This window comes from Lichenostomus cassidix, unplaced genomic scaffold, assembly GCF_008360975.1.
Source record: "Lichenostomus cassidix isolate B80296 unplaced genomic scaffold, HeHo_3.0 HiC_scaffold_39, whole genome shotgun sequence".
Classification (NCBI taxonomy): Eukaryota; Metazoa; Chordata; class Aves; order Passeriformes; family Meliphagidae; genus Lichenostomus; species Lichenostomus cassidix.
The window spans coordinates 813,989-831,050 of NW_028147446.1; the positions used below are offsets into that span (position 1 = coordinate 813,989).

Sequence of the window (17,062 nt, forward strand, 5' to 3'; positions counted from 1 at the left end):
CTGCACAGTAACTGCCATACGATGGCTCAGAAATGGGGAGGGATTCCCTTCTGGATCAGTTCCTGAAAACATCCCAAATGGATCCTAAATGGATCCTAAATGGATCCTAAATTCATCCTACTGACACCAAATCCACCTCATCGCACAATAACTGCCACACGATGGTGTGGAAATGGTGAGGGATTCCTTTTCTGATCAGTTCCTGTGGGTATGGGATCAGTGAGATCCTAAAAACATCCTAAATGTACTGAAAATCATCCTAAATGTACCCCATTCACCCTAAACCCATCCCAAATCCATCCTAAACCCATCCCAAATCCATCCCATTGCACAGCAGCTGCCACACGATGGTGCAGAAATGGGGAGGGATTCCTTTTGGGATCAGTATGGGATCGGTGTGACCCTAAAAACATCCTAAACTGACCCTAAAGCGATCCTAAATCCAGCTCAAATCTACTCCAAATCTGCCCCAAAGGTCCATTGTCCCCAAACCCACCCTAAACCCATCCAAGTCCACCCCAAATCCACCCAAACCCACCCAAATTGACCCCAAATCCCATCCCAATGACCCCAAATCACCCCAAACCCACCCAAATCACCTCAAAGTGGCCAAATCCATCCAACCACCCCAAACCCACCCTAAATCCCACCAATTAGCCAAATCCACCCAAATTCACTCCAAACCCACCCAAACCACCACCAAATTGGCCAAATCACCCCAAAGTGGCCAAATTGCCAACCACCTCAAATTAACCCCAAACCACCCCAAATCCAGCCCAAAACAATCAAACTGCCCCAAACCACTCCAAACCACCCCAAACCCACCTATTGGGCTCCCCCCAAACACCCGAATTCACCCCAACCCACCCCAAATCCATCTAAATTGGCCAAATCCACCCTAAACCACCCCAAATGCACCCTAATTGGCCAAATCCACCCCAAACCCACCCAGATCCACCCCAAAGTGTGCAAATTCACCCCAACCCACCATTGGAATCCACCCAAATCCACCCCAAACCCCACCTTGGCCAAATCCCCCTAAATCCACCCTAAAGCACCTCAAATCCACCCCAAACCCACGTGGCCAAATCCACCACAAAGCACCCTAAATCCATCCAAGCACCCCAAATCCACCTTGGCAAACCCACTCCAAATCCACCCCAAACCCACCCCAAACCACCCCAAACCACCTCAAATCCACCCCAAGCTGTCCAAACCCACTCTAAATCCACCCCAAATCCAAATCCACCCCAACCCCACCCCAAACCACCCCAAATCCACCCCAAACCCACCCCAAATTGGCCAAATTCACTCCAAATTCACCCCAAACCCACTGTTGGCCAAATCCACCCCAAACCACTACAAACTGGCCAAATCCACCCCAAACCCACCCCAAACCACCCCAAATCCACCCCAAACCACACCAATGCCAAATCCACCTCAAATCCACCACCAAATTGGCCAAATCCACCCCAAATCCACCCCAAATCCACCCCAAACCACCACCAATTAGCCAAATCCATCCCAAATTGCCCAAATCCACCCCAAACCAACCCAAATCACCCCAAACCACCACCAATTAGCCAAATCCACCCCAAATCCACCCCAAATCCCCCCAAAATTCACCCCAAACCAACCCCAAACCCTCTCAAACCACCCCAAATCCACCCCAAACCACCCCAAATCCACCCCAAACCCCTCCAAACCACCACCAAATTGGCCAAATTCACCCCAAAGTGGCCAAATCCACCCCAAACCACCTCAAATCCACCCCAAAGTGGGCAAACTCACCCCAAAACACCACCAATTGGCCAAATCCACCCCAAACCCCCAAATCCACCCAAACCCACCCCAAATGCACCCCAAATTGGCCAAATCCACCCCAAATCCCCCCCAAATCCACCCCAAACCACCCCAACCCCGAGCCCACCTTGAGCAGCTTCTCCTTCTTGCGGCGCCACTCGTCCCACTCGTTGACGATGCGTCCCCAGAGGATCCAGGTGTCCTCCTCCAGGTGGCTCAGGTTGGAGGAGGCCGAGGAGCTGGACACCAGCGAGGAGCCGCTGTTCCGCCGGGAGCCGTTCACCGAGCGAAGGGACTTGGAGTCAGCCTCCAGCAACCTGGGGAAGGGAGAAATGGGGTGAGGTGGGGTGGGAGGGACTCAAAATGGGGTGGGAGGGACAGAAAATGGGGTGGGAGAGACACAAAATGGGGAGAAATGGGACAGAAAACGGGGTGGGATTGACTCAAAATGGGGAGCAATGGGGTGGGAGGGACCCAAAATGGGGTGGGAGGGACAGAAAATGGGGTGGGATTGATCAAAATGGGGAGAAATGGGGTGGGAGGGACAGAAAATGGGGTGGGATTGACTCAAATGGGGAGAAATGGGGTGGGAGGGACAGAAAACGGGGTGGGATTGACTCAAAATGGGGAGAAATGGGGTGGGAGGGACAAAAATGGGTGGGAGGGACAGAAAATGGGGTGGGATTGACTCAAAATGGGGAGAAATGGGGTGGGAGGGACAGAAAACGGGGTGGGATTGACTCAAAATGGGGAGAAATGGGGTGGGGAGGGACTCAAAATGGGGTGGGAGGGACAGAAAATGGGGTGGGATTGACTCAAAATGGGGAGAAATGGGGTGGGAGAGACCCGAAATAAGGTGAGATTGACCAGAAATGGGATGGGATTGACCCAAAATGGGAAGAAATGGGGTGGGAGGGACTCAAAACAGGGAGGAATGGGGTGGGAGGGACCTGAAATGGGGTGGGAGTGACAGAAAATGGGGAGAAATGGGGTGAAATGGGGTGGGAGGGACTCAAAATGGGGAGAAATGGGGTGGGAGGGACAGAAAACTGAGCCTGATTGACCCAAAATGGGGTGAAATGGGGTGGGAGAGACTCAAAATGGGGTGAGATTGACCCAAAATGGGGAGAAATGGATCGGGATTGACCCAAAATGGGGTGGGATTGACCCAAAAATGACCCTGATTGCCCCAAAATAGACCAAAATGAGGTGGGATTGACCCAAAATGGGGTGAGATTGACCCAAATCTGACCCTGATTGACCCAAAATGGGGTGGGAGGGACAGAAAATGGGGAGAAATGGGGTGGGAGAGACCCAAAATGGGGAGAAATGGGGTGAAATGGGGTAGGATTGACCCAAAATGGGGTGCAATTGACCCAAAATGGGGTGGGATTGAGCCAAAATGGGTTGGGATTGACCCAAAATGGGGTGGGATTGACCCAAAATGGGGTGGGATTGACCCAAAATGGGTGAAAATGAGGTGGGAGTGACTCAAAACTGACCCTAATGGACCCAAAATGGACTAAAATGGGGTGAGATTGACCCAAAATGGATCCTGATTGCCCCAAAATGGGACAGGATTGACCCAAAATGGACCCAAGTGAGGTGGGAGTGACCCAAAATGGACCCTGATTGACCCAAAATGGACTAAAATGGGGTGTGAGTGACCCAAAATGGACCCAAACAGGATGGGATTGACCCAAAGTTGACCCAAATGGGGTGGGATTGACCCAAAATGGATCGGGATTGACCCAAACTGTATCAAAATGGGGTGGAATTGACCCAAAATGGACCAAAAATGTACCCTGATTGACCCAAAATACATCAAAACTGGGTGGAATTGACCCAAAATGGGGAGAGATGGGGTGGGATTGACCTAAATCTGACCCTGATTGCCCCAAAATGCACCAAAACGGGGTGGGATTGACCCAAAATGGGATGGGATTGACCCAAATCTGACCCTGATTGACCCAAAATGCACTCAGGTCAGGTGGGAGTGACCCAAAATGGGCCAAAATGGGGTGGGAGGGACAGAAAATGGGGAGAAATGGGGTGGAATTGACCCAAAATGGGGTGGGATTGACCCAAAAATGACCCTGATTGACCCAAAATGGGCCAAAATCATGTGGGATTGACCCAAAATGGGGTGGGATTGACCCAAAAATGACCCTGATTGACCCAAAATGGGCCAAAATCATGTGGGATTGACCCAAAATGGGGTGGGATTGACCCAAATCTGACCCTGATTGACCCAAAATGGACCAAAATCAGGTGGGATTGACCCAAAATGGGGTGGGATTGACCCAAAATGGGTGCAAATGAGGTGGGATTGACTCAAAACTGACCCTAATGGACCCAAAATGGACTAAAATGGGGTGGGATTGACCCAAAATGGACCCAAGTGAGGTGGGAGTGACCCAAACTGGACCCAAAAATGAAAATATTCCCCCCAAAAATGGAGCTATTTGCCCCCAAAATAGAAATACTGGCACTGAAAATGAAAATATTCTCTCCAAAAATGGAGATATTCCCCCCAAAAATGGAGCTATTTGCCCCCGAAATAGAAATATTGGCAGTGAGAATGAAAATATTCTCCCTGAAAAACGCAGGTATTTTCCCCAAAATGAAGCTATTTCCCCAAAAATGGAGATATTTTCCCCAAAATCACTTTTCAGACAAATTCCATCCCCAAAAAGAAGTAGAAACCCCAAAAAGGTGTGTTTTCCTGACAGGTTCTGCTCCTCCAGCTTGGCCAAAATAGCTCCAAAAATGAAGATATTTCCATCAAAAATGCAGATATTTCCATCAAAAATGCAGATATTTCCATCAAAAATGCAGATATTTCCCCCAAAAATGGAGATATTTTCCCCAAAATGGAGATATTTCCCCCCAATCAATTTTCAGGTGAATTCCACCCCCAAAAGTTGATAAAACCCCAAAAAAAGCTATTTTCCTGACCAGTTCTGCTCCTCCAGCTTGGCCAAAATAGCTGCAAAAATGAAGGTATTTCCCCAAAAATGGAGATATTTCCATCAAAAATGAAGATATTGCCCTCAAAACCACCCCAAAAAAGAAAATATTCCCCTGAAAAATTCAGCTATTTTCCCCGAAAATGAAGATACTTCCCCCAAAAATGGAGATATTTTCCCCGAAATTGGAGCTATTTCCCCCAATCAATTCTAATGCCAATTCCACCCCCAAAAGTAGATAAAACCCCCAAAAAGCTGTTTCCTGACAGGTTCTGCTCCTCCAGCTTGGCCAAAATTGCTCCAAAAATGGAGATATTTCCTCCAAAAATGGAGATATTTCCCCCAAAAAATTCAGGTATTTTCCCCAAAAAATGGAGCTATTTCCCAAAAAATGGAGATATTACCCGAGAAAATGCAGATATTTCCCCCAAAAATGGAGCTATTTCCCCCCAAAATGAAGATATTTCCCCCCAATCAATTCCAAAGCCAATTCCACCCCCAAAAGTTGATAAAACCCCCAAAAATCTATTTTCCTGACCAGTTCTGCTCCTCCAGCTTGGCCAAAATAGCCCCAAAAATGGACATATTTTCCCCAAAAATAGAGCTATTTCCCCCCAGTCAATTTTAATACCAATTCCACCCCCAAACTAGGTGTTTCCTGACCGGTTCTGCTCCTCCAGCTTGGCCAGCAGCTGCAGCTCCTCGGAGCTGAGGCTCTCCTCGGAGGCTCCGGAGGCTGCAGCAGCCTCGGGGGAGGAGGAGCTCTCGGGGCTGCCGGGGGAGGCCATGGCAGCGCGATCACCTGGGGAGGGAAAAGGGAAATTCACAGGTTCACAACAAAATTCACCATTTTCAGATCAAAATTCCCACTTTTCGGCACAGAATTTCCATTTTTCAGACCAAAATTCACAATTTTCGGCACAAAATTCACCCTTTTCAGAACAAAATTCCCATTTTTCAGCATAAAATTCCCATTTTTCGGAACAAAATCCACAATTTTCACTGCAAAACTCCCATTTTTCGGCCCAAAATTCCCATTGTTCAGCCCAAAATTCCCATTTTTTGGCCCAAAATTCCCACTTTTCAGAACAAAATTCCCACTTTTCAGAACAAAATTCCCATTTTTCGGCACGAAATTGTCACTTTTCAGAACAAAATTCCCATTGTTCAGAACAAAATTCCCACTTTTCAGAACAAAATTCCCATTTTTCGGCACAAAATTCACAATTTTCAGAACAAAATTCCCACTTTTCAGCCCAAAATTCACCTTTTTCAGACCAAAATTCACATTTTTTTTGACCAAAATTCCTGTTTTTCAGACAAAACTCACAATTTTCAGCACAATAATACCATTTTGGAGCCCAAAATTCACCCTTTTCACTGTGAAATTCCCTTTTTTGGGCCCAAAATTCTCACTTTTCAAACGAAAATTCACACTTTTGGGCCCAAAATCCCCATTTTTCAGAACAAAATTACAAAATTTTGGCACAAAATTCACACTTTTCAGTGCAAAATTCCCATTTTTCAGAACAAAATCCACACTTTTCAGTCCAAAATTCCCATTTTTTAGCCCAAAATTGCCATTTTTCAGCCCAAAATTCCCATTGTTCAGCACAAAATTCCCATTTTTCAGAGCAAAATTCCCAATTTTCAGTGAAAAATTTCCACTTTTCGGCACAAAATTGTCACTTCTCAGAACAAAATTCCCACCTTTCAGAACAAAATTACCACTTTTTGGCACAAAATTCACATTTTTCAGACCAAAAGTCACCATTTTCAGAGCAAAATTCCCACTGTTCAGAAGAGAATTTCCATCGTTCGGACCAAAATTCCCCTTTTTCAGACCAAAATTCCCAATTTTCAAAGCAAAATTCACCCTTTTCAGAACAAAATTCCTATTTTTCGGCCCAAAATTGTCCCTTTTCAGAACAAAATTCCCACTTTTCGGCATCAGATTCACCCTTTTCAGCCCAAAATTCCCACTTTTCAGAACAAAATTCACAATTTTCAGAACAAAATTCCTATTTTTCGGCCCAAAATTCCCACTTTTTGGCACAAAATTCCCATTCTTCAGCACGAAATTCATCCTTTTCACTGCAAAATTCCCATTTTTCAGCCCAAAATTCTTCTTTATCAGCTCAAAATTGCCACTTTTTGGCAAAACTACCATCTTCCAGAACAAATTACAAAATTCCCATTTTTCGGCACAAAATTCCCACTTTTCAGAACAAAATCACCACTTTTCAGTGCAAAATTCCCCCTTTTCGGCACAAAATTCCCATTTTTCCGAACAAAATTCCCAATTTTTTTCACAAAATTCACCCTTTTCAGTGCAAAATTCCCATTTTTCGGCACAAAATTGTCACTTTTCAGCCCAAAATTCCAATTGTTCAGACCAAAATTACCACTTTTCGAACAAAATTCCCATTTTTCAGAACAAAGTTCCCATTTTTCAAACCAAAATTCCCATTTTTCGGCACAAAATTCCCAATTTTCAGCACAAAATTCCCATTGTTCAGACCAAAATTCACAATTTTCATACCAACATTCCCATTTTTCAGAACAAAATTCACCATTTTCAGAACAAAATTCCCATTTTTCAGACCAAAACTCACAATTTTCGGCACAAAATTCACCCTTTTCTGTGCAAAATTCCCATTTTTCAGCACAAAATTGTCACTTTTCAGAACAGAATTTCCATCGTTCGGACCAAAATTCCCATTTTTCAAAACAAAATTCCCATTTTTCGGCACAAAATTCCCCCTTTTCAGCCAAAAATTCCCACTTTTCAGAACAAAATTCCCTTTTTTTTACCAAAATTCTCACTTTTCAGAAAAAAATTCCCCTTTTTCTGCCAAAATTGTCACTTCTCAGCCCAAAATTCCCATTTTTAGCCCAAAATTCCCACCTTTTAGACCAAAATTCCCAATTTTCAGACCAAAATTCCCATTCTTCAGCACATGATTCACCCTTTTCACTGTGAAATTCCCATTTTTCAGCCAAAAATTCTAGTTTATCACCTCAAAATTGCCACTTTTTGGCAAAATTACCATTCTTCAGCCCAAAATTCCCATTTTCACTGCAAAATTCCCACTTTTCAGCACAAAATTGTCACTTTTCAGCCCAAAATTCCCATTTTTCAGAACAAGATTCCCACTTTTCAGACCAAAATTCCCATTTTTCAGCCCAAAATTCCCACTTTTCAGAACAAAATTCTCATTATTCAGACTGAAATTCCCACTTTTCAGTGCAAAATTCCCATTTTTCAGAACAAAATTCCCACTTCTAGGCACAAAATTCCCATTTTTCAGACGAATATTCACATTTTTTGGACCAAAATTCCCATTTTTCAGAGAAAACTCACAATTTTCAGCACAAAAATACCATTTTTGGGCCAAAAATTACCACTTTTGGGCCCAAAATTCCCATTCTTTGGCACAAAATTCTCACTTTCAAACAAAAATTCACACTTTTGGGCCAAAAATTCCCACTTTTCAGAACAAAACTCCAACTTTTTGGCACAAAATTCACATTTGTCAGTACAGAATTCCCATTTTTCAGCCCAAAATTCCCACTTTGCGGCACAAAATTCCCACTTTCCGGCACAAAACTACCATTTTTGGGCACGAAATTCCCATTTTCGGACCAAAATTCCCATTTTTCGGCACAAAATCACAACTTTTCAGCCCAAAATTCCCATTTTTCAGTCCAAAATTCCCATTCTTTGGCACAAAATTGCCTCTTTTTGCCTCAAAATTCCCACTTTTTGCCACAAAATTCCCACTTTTCAGCACAAAGTTCCCATTTTTTGGCACAAAATTCCCACTTTTCAGCCAAAAATTCACACTTTTCAGCCCAAAATTCCAATTTTTCAGACCGAAATTACCATTTTTTGGCACAAAATTCCCATTCTTTGGCTCAAAATTCCCATTTTTTGCCTCAAAATTGCCACTTTTTGCCTCAAAATTGCCATTTTTCAGAACAAAATTCCCATTTTCCAGACCAAAATCGCCACTTTTTGCCTCAAAATCGCCACTTTTGGGCTCAAAATTGCCATTTTTCAGCACAAATTAGGGAATTAGGGGAAAAAATCCCCTCAGAGCAGGGTGAGCCCTATGTCCCCATAAAGGGGAATCACCCCAAAAATGGGTTTAAATTAATAATAAACCCCAAATTGGGGTGACTGGGAATTAGGGGAAAATCTCCCCTCAGAGCAGCGTGAGCCCAATATACCCCAAAGCCCCCAAAAAGGGGAATCACCCCAAAAACACCCCAAAAATCACCCAAAAAAGGGGGGAGATCACTCCAAACGCCCCTCAGGGGGTGTCACACCCCAAAAAAGGAGGTGAGACCCCAAAATTTCCCCCCAAAAACACCATTATCGGGTAGGGTCACCCTCAGGAGGTGATTTTCCCGCCTCCCCCTCATCCCCTCATCCCTGAGAGGAAACCTCTCCCCTCTTTGAATAAAAAATTCAAAAAATGTCACCCTGGGCGCCCCTCAGACCCCAAAAACCACCCCAAAAAGGGGGGAGATCACTCCAAACCCCCCAAAATCGGGTGTGACCCCCAAATTTCCCCTCAAAATACGATTCCGGGGGGTTACCCTCAGGCTCCCTCAGGAGGGGATTTTCCCGCCTCCCCCTCATCCCTGAGGGGAAACATCTCAATAAAAAATTCAAAATGTCACCCTGGGCGCCCCTCAGACCCAAAAACCACCCGAAAAAGGGGGGAAGGTCACTCCAAACGCCCAAAAATCGGTTGTAACCCCCAAATTTCCCCCCAAAATACGATTCCGGGGGGTTACCCTCAGGCTCCCTCAGGAGGGGATTTTCCCGCCTCCCCCTCATCCCCTCAGCCCTGAGGGGAAACCTCTCCCCTTTTGGAATAAAAAATTCAAAATGTCACCCTGGGCGCCCCTCAGACCCAAAAACCACCCCAAAAAGGGGGGAGATCACTCCAAACCCCCCAAAATCGGGTGAGACCCCCAAATTTCCCCCCAATACACCATTACCGGGTGGGGTCACCCTCAGGCTCCCCTCAGGAGGGGATTTTCCCGCCTCCCCCTCATCCCCTCATCCCTGAGAGGAAACCTCTCCCCTTTTTGAATAAAAAATTCCAAATGTCACCCTGGGCGTCCCTCAGACCCCAAAAACCACCCCAAAAAGGGGGGAGATCACTCCAAACATCCCAAAAATCGGGTGAGACCCCCAAATTTCCCTCAAAACCACCATTCCGGGTGGGGTCACCCTCAGGCTCCCCTCAGGAGGGGATTTTTTCCCGCCTCCCCCTCATCCCCTCAGCCCTGAATGGAGACCTCTCCCCTCTTTGAAGCAAACTGCCATTTTTTGAATGAAAAGCCCCTCATACCGGCGGCTCGTTGCCATGGCGACCCCCGGCCGCCCCCTCCGGGCAGCTCCGCACCGCTCCTCCCTCACCGGCAGCTCCTCGCCCGCCGCCATCGCCCAGCCGCCGCCGCCGCCCCGGCCGGCGCTGACTGACAGCCGCCCCGCCCCGCGCCCAATCACCGCTCGAGTTCAGCGTCTGGGCCCGCCTTCCTTAGCGTCTTAACCAATCAGAGGAGGGAGATTTTGACACTAGCCCGGCCCGCCGTGCGCGGAGCCAATGGAATGGCGCAGAGGTGTTGATGGGCAGGGAGATCATCCAATGAGAGGCAAGGAGGTGCTTCCCCCTCACACCTCTGGGTGAACACCTCGACCAATGGCAGGCGCAGGTGAGGATGATTGATGGGTGGAGCGGCCAATCGGGTGCCGCGTCTCTCCCGCGGAGGCACCTGGCTGACAGGAGAGGACAGCAAGCCTTGCCTCTTCACCTGAGGGCTCGGATGTGATTGACAGGCGTCTTAGCCAATCGCTGGGTAGGAAGGGCTGAGACAGCCAATAGGAGCGCGGATCTGAGCCGGCGCCCCGCCCTCCTGCTCTAGGAGCTAGTCCCGCCCATCCGGGGCGATTCGCGGCTCCTATTGGCTGATGGCGATGATGGACAGGCGGCTCCTCCAATGGGGCGTCGAGTAGTCGTGTGGGGAGGGAGGGGGCGCCATTGGGATCCTCAGGGTTGGGAAAAGTGGAGCTTGGCTAGGCGGGATGGGGTGAGGAGAGCATCCATTCCCTCAGGAACAAAACCATGGCATCCGCAGGAATGGGGTGAGGAGATCACAAATTCCCTCAGGGATTTGGGTTTGGGATCGCCAGGGTTGGGAAAAGGGGAGCTTGGCTAGGCGGGATGGGGTGAGATCATCCATTCCCTCAGGAACAAAGCCATGGCAACCTCAGGAATGGGGTGAGGAGGTCCTTCAGTGCCTCAGGGATTTGGGGTTGGGGAAAGGGGAGCTTGGCTAGGCGGGATGGGGTGAGGAGAGCATTGATTCCCTCAGGAACAAAACCATGGCAGCCTCAGGAATGGGGTGAGGAGATCCCAAATTCCCTGAGGGATTTGGGTTTGGGATCCCCAGGGTTGGGAAAAGGGGAGCTTGGCTAGGCGGGATGGGGTGAGGAGATCATCCATTCCCTCAGGAACAAAACCATGGCAGCCTCAGGAATGGGGTGAGGAGATCCCAAATTCCCTCAGGGATTCGCAGGAATGGCGTGAGGAGATCCCAAATTCCCTCAGGGATTTGGGTTTGGGGTTTGGGGTCCCCAGTTCCCTCAGTGATCGCCAGGAATGGAGTTTGGGGTCCTCAGTTCCCTCAGAGATTTGGGTTTGGGGTCTCCAATTCCCTCAGGAATCCTCAGGAATGGGCTGAGGAGTTCCCTCAGGGATTTGGGTTTGGGATCCCCAGGAATGGGTTTGGGATCCCCAATTCCCTCAGGGATCCACAGGGGTTTGGGTTTGGGGTGCCCAGTTCCCTCAGGGATCCCCAGGAATGAAGTTTGGGGTCCCAAATTCCCTCAGGGATTTGGGTTTGGGATTCTCCATTCCCTATAGGATTTGGGTTTGGGATTCTCCATTCCCTATAGGATTTGGGTTTGGGATTCTCCATTCCCTATAGGATTTGGGTTTGGGATTCTCCATTCCCTATGGGTTTGGGTTTGGGATTCTCCATTCCCTACAGATTTGGGTTTGGGATTCTCCATTCCCTCAGGGATTTGGGATCCCCAGAAATGGGGTTTTGGGGTTTCCCCTTTCTTATCCCCTTTTACCCCATTTTTACCCCTTTTTTCCCATTTTTTGCCCCTTTTTTTGCCCCTTTTCCCCCTTTTTCCCTTTTTTCTCCCTTTTTTCCCCCATTTTTGCTCTTTTTTCCCCCTTTTTTCCCCCCATTTTTGCCCCTTTTTCCCTCCTTTTTTTTGCCCCTTTTCCTCCTTTTTTCCTTTTTTCTCCCTTTTTTTCCCCCTTTTTGCCCTTTTTTCCCCAAAAATCCCTGGAAGGAAACCCCAATCCTTCCGAATTTCCCACATTTCCCAGAAATTTCTCGTTTTTTTCCTCCCTAACCCTTGTGGGGTCATTAAATTGGGACAAATCCTGGGAAATCTGGGGAAAAAATGGGGAAAATCAGGCAAAAACCAGGGAAAATCTGGGAAAATTGGGCAAAAAGTGGGAAAAGGAGGGAGAATCTGGGGAATGGAGGAAAATCCAGGAAAAAAAGGGAAAATCTGAGAAAATGAGGGGAAAAATGGGAAAATCTGGGAAAATGAGGGAAAAAATGGGAAAATCTGACAAAATTTTTGGTTTTTAATGGGATTTTTGGGGGTTTTTAATGGTTTTTTTTTGTTTTTATGGGATTTTTGGGTTTTTTAAAAAGGGATTTTTGGGTTTTTTAAAATGGGATTTTTGGGTTTTTTAATGGGATTTTTGGAGTTTTTTAATGGGATTTTTTATTTTTGTTTTTATTGGATTTTTGGCATTTTTTAAATGGGATTTTTTGGGGTTTTTAATGGGATTTTTGGTTTTTTTTAAGTGGGATTTTTGTGTTTTTTAATGGGATTTTTTAAATGGGATATTTTTGGTTTTTAATGGGATTTTTGGGGTTTTAATGGGATTTTTTTTTGGGGTTTTTTAATGGGATTTTTTGGGTTTTTTAATTGGATTTTTTAGGTTTTTATTGGGATGTTTTGGGTTTTTTTAATGGGATTTTTGGGGTTTTTTAATGGGATTTTTTATTTTTGTTTTTATGGGATTTTAGGGATGTTTTTAATGGGATTTTTGGGGGTTTTTTTAAATGGGATTTTTGGGGTTTTTTTAAATGGGATTTTTTTGTTTTTTAAATGGGATTTTTGGGGTTTTTTAAATGGGATTTTTGGTTTTTTTATGGGATTTTGGGGTTTTTAATGGGATTTTGGTTTTTTTTTAAATGAGATTTTGGGGTTTTTTTAATGGGATTTTGGGGTTTTTTAATGGGATTTTGGGTTTTTAATGGGATTTTTAGGGTTTTTTAATGGGATTTTGGGATTATTTTGTGGAATTTTGAGGTTTTTTAGTGGGATTTTTGGGTTTTTAATGGGGTTTTGGGTTTTTAATGGGATTTTGGGTTTTTTAAATGGGATTTTGGGGTTTTTAATGGGATTTTGGGGTTTTTTCTAATGGGATTTTGGGGTTTTTTAATGGGATTTTGGGGTTTTTTAATGGGATTTTGGGGTTTTTTAAATGGGATTTTTGGGTTTTTAAATGGGATTTTTGGTTTTTTTTAAATGGGATTTTTTTGGTTTTTAATGGGATTTTTAAAATGAGATTTTAGGGGTTTTTTAATGAGATTTTAGGGTTTTTCAATGGGATTTTTTAGGTTTTAAATGGGATTTTTGTTTTATTGGGATTTTGGGGGTTTTTAATGGGATTTTTTCAATGGGATTTTGGGTTTTTTAATGGATTTTGGGGTTTTCAATGGGATTTTTGGGTTTTTTGATGGGTTTTTGGGGTTTTTTAAATGGGATTTTGGGTTTTTTAATGGGTTTTTTATTATTGTTTATGGATTTTGGGATTTTTATGTGGGATTTTTTTGGTTTTTAATGGGATTTTGGGTTTTAATGGGATTTTTGGGTTTTTTCAATGGGATTTTTGGGGTTTTTTAATGGGATTTTTGGGGTTTTTAATGGGATTTTTTAAATGAGATTTTAGGGGTTTTTTAATGAGATTTTAGGGTTTTTCAATGGGATTTTTTAGGTTTTAAATGGGATTTTTTTGGTTTTTAATGGGATTTTTGGTTTTTTTAATGGGATTTTTCAATGGGATTTTTTGGGTTTTTAATGGGATTTTTTAAACAAGATTTTAGTTTTTTATTCCCATTTTTTTTCTGCCTCTCAATTCACCCCAAAACCCGCTGGGGGAGGAGTTGGGATGAAATAAAACCCAAAAAAAACCCAAAAAAAACCCCAAAAAGGGGAAGTGAGAGAGAGGAAAGCGAAGGTTCAGCCTTGGGGGGCCGGAGATGCAAATTGGGGCTGAAAATACCAAATTTGGGGAAAAAAAAACAATTTGGGGTTAAAAATACCAAATTGGGGCTGAAAATTCAAAATTTGGGGTGAAAAAAATACCAATTTGGGGCTGAAAATACAAAATTTGGGGGAAAAAAACCAATTTGGGGGAAAAAAATACCAATTTTTGGCTCAAAAATACCAATTTGGGGCAAAAAAATTCATAATTTGGGGCTCAAAGTACAAAATTTTGGGCTAAAAATACCAATTTGGGCAAAAAAATACCAATTTGGGGCTGAAAATACCAAATTTGGGGGAAAAAACCCAATTTGGGGTTAAAAATACAAATTTAGGACAAAAAAATACCAAATTGGGGCAAAAAATACAAAATTTGGGGCTGAAAATTCAAAATTTGGGGCAAAAAAACCCCAATTTGGGGTTAAAAATACCAATTTGGGGCAAAAAAATACCAAATTTGAGCTGAAAATTGAATTTTGGGGCTGAAAATACCAATTTTGGGGTTAGAAAATATAAAATTTGGGGTAAAAATACCAATTTGGGGTTAAAAATGCCAATTTGGGGCAAAAAAATACCAACTTGGGGCTGAAAATTCAAAATTTGGGGTCAAAAAAACTGATTTGGGGCTGAAAATACCAAATCAGGTGGAAAAAAATACCAATTTGGGGCAAAAAAATACCAATTTGGGGCTGAAAATTCAAAATTTGGGCTGAAAAATACAAACTTTGGGGCTGAAAATGGAAATTTGAGGCTCAAAAATACCAAATTTGGGGCTGAAAATATAAAATTTGAGGCTGAAAATTGAAATTTGGGGCAAAAAAATACAAATTTGGGGCAAAAAAATACCAATTTGGGCAAAAAAAATACCAAAATGGGGAAAAAAATACAAAATTTGGGGCTAAAAATTCAAATTTGGGGCTGAAAATACTCATTTTGGGGCTGAAAAGTCAAATTTTAGCCCCAAAATTTGGGATTTGACACCAAAAATTAGAATTTTACACTAAAAATTTGGGATTTTAACGCCAAAATTTGGAATTTTACATCAAACTTTGGGATTTTAACCTAAAAAATGGAATTTTACACCAAATTTGGGATTTCACACCGAAAATTGGAATTTTACACCAAAATTTTGGGATTTTGCACCAAAAATTTGGGATTTTAGCACCAAAAATTTGGGATTTTACACTAAAATTTTGGGATTTTAGCCCCAAAAATCTGGATTTTTACACCAAAAATTTGGGATTTTAACCCCAAGATGTGGAATTTTAACCCCAAAAATCAGAATTTTACACCACAATTTTGGGATTTCACACCAAAAATTCCAGATTTTAACCCCAAAATTTGGGGGTTTACACAAAAAATTTGGGATTTTACATCAAAATTTGGGATTTTGCCCCAAAATGTGGGATTTTAGCCCCAAAAATCTGGATTTTTACACCAAAAATTTGGGATTTTACTCTAAAATTTTGGAATTTTCCACCAAAAATTTGGGATTTTAACCTCAAAAATTGGGATTATAACCCCAAAATTCAGGATTTAAATCCCAAAGTTCAGGCTTTTAACCCCAAAAATTCAGATTTTCACCCCAAAACTTGGGATTTCACCCTGAAATTTCAGGATTCAATCCCCAAAATTTGGGATTTTAACCCAAAAATTCGGGATTTTATCCCCAAAATTTCAGGATTTTGACCAAAAAATTCAGGATTTCACCCCAAAAATTCAGATTTTCACCCCAAAATTCAGAATTTCACCCCAAAAATTCAGGATTTTACCCCAAAATTTGGGATTTTCTCCCAAAATTCAAGATTTAATCCCCAAAATTCAGAATTTCACCCTGAAATTTCAGGATTTTAACCCCAAATTTTGGGATTTTAATGCCAAAAATTCAGATTTTCACCCCAAAATTCAGGATTTAATCTCCAAAATTTCAGGATTTTCACCCCAAATTTCAAGATTTCATCCCCAAAAATTCAGAATTTCACCCCAAAATATCAGGATTTAATCCCCAAAATTCTGGATTTTCACCCCAAAATACAGGATTTAAACCCCAAAAATTCAGATTTTCACCCCAAAACCCCAGAAATTCACCCCAAAATTCAGAATTTCACCCCAAAATTCAGGATTTCACCCTGAAACGTCAGGATTTTAACCCCAAATTTTGGGATTTGAACCCAAAATTCAGCTTTCCACCCCAAAATTCAGGATTTAATCCTCAAAATTCAGGCTTTAAACCCCAAAATTCAGGATTTAAACTCCAAAAATCCAGAATTTCACCCAAAAATTCAGAATTTAAATCCCAAATTTCAGGATTTCACCCCAAAAATTCAGGATTTCACCCCAGAATTCAGGATTTTATCCCCAAAATTCCAGGTTTTTCCCCAAAATTTCAAGATTTTGACCAAAAAATTGGGGATTTCACCCCAAAAATTCAGTATTTAATCACCAAAACTCAGGATTTAAACCCCAAAAATTCAGATTTTCCCCCAAAATTTTAGGATTTTCACCCCAAAAATTCAGGATTTAAACCCCAAAACTCCAGAATTTCACCCCAGAATTTCAGAGTTTCACCCCAAAATTCCAGTTTTAAATCCCAAAATTCAGGATTTAAACCCCAAAAATTCAGAATTTCACCCCAAAATTCAGGATTTCACCCAAATTCGGATTTACCAAATTGTAAACAAAATAGATTACCCATTCAGAATTTCACCAAAAATTTACCCCAAATTTCAAGGTTTAAACCCCAAAATCCAGAATTTCACCCCAAATTTCAGTATTTTGACCCAAAATTCAGGATTTAAACTCCAAAAATCCAGAATTTCACCCAAAAATTCAGAATTTAAATCCCAAATTTCAGGATTTCACCCCAAAAATTCAGAATTTCACCCCAAAATTCAGGATTTTATCC

General features: G+C 43.0%; 1 protein-coding gene across 1 annotated transcript in view; it reads right to left on the reverse strand.

The window, feature by feature from the left end:
* LOC146422627 (adhesion G protein-coupled receptor E3-like) overlaps positions 1-10,274 on the reverse strand; it is a 34,082-nt gene extending 23,808 nt beyond the window's left edge. The window contains exons 1-4 of the mRNA XM_085045769.1: positions 10,142-10,274; positions 5,436-5,574; positions 1,931-2,120; positions 145-202 (exon numbers count right to left, since the gene is read on the reverse strand). Coding sequence (XP_084901895.1) covers positions 145-202; positions 1,931-2,120; positions 5,436-5,560 — 373 coding nt within the window. The 5' untranslated portion in view covers positions 5,561-5,574; positions 10,142-10,274. The remainder of the gene's footprint in view (positions 1-144; positions 203-1,930; positions 2,121-5,435; positions 5,575-10,141) is intronic.
* Positions 10,275-17,062: the final 6,788 nt, after the last annotated feature.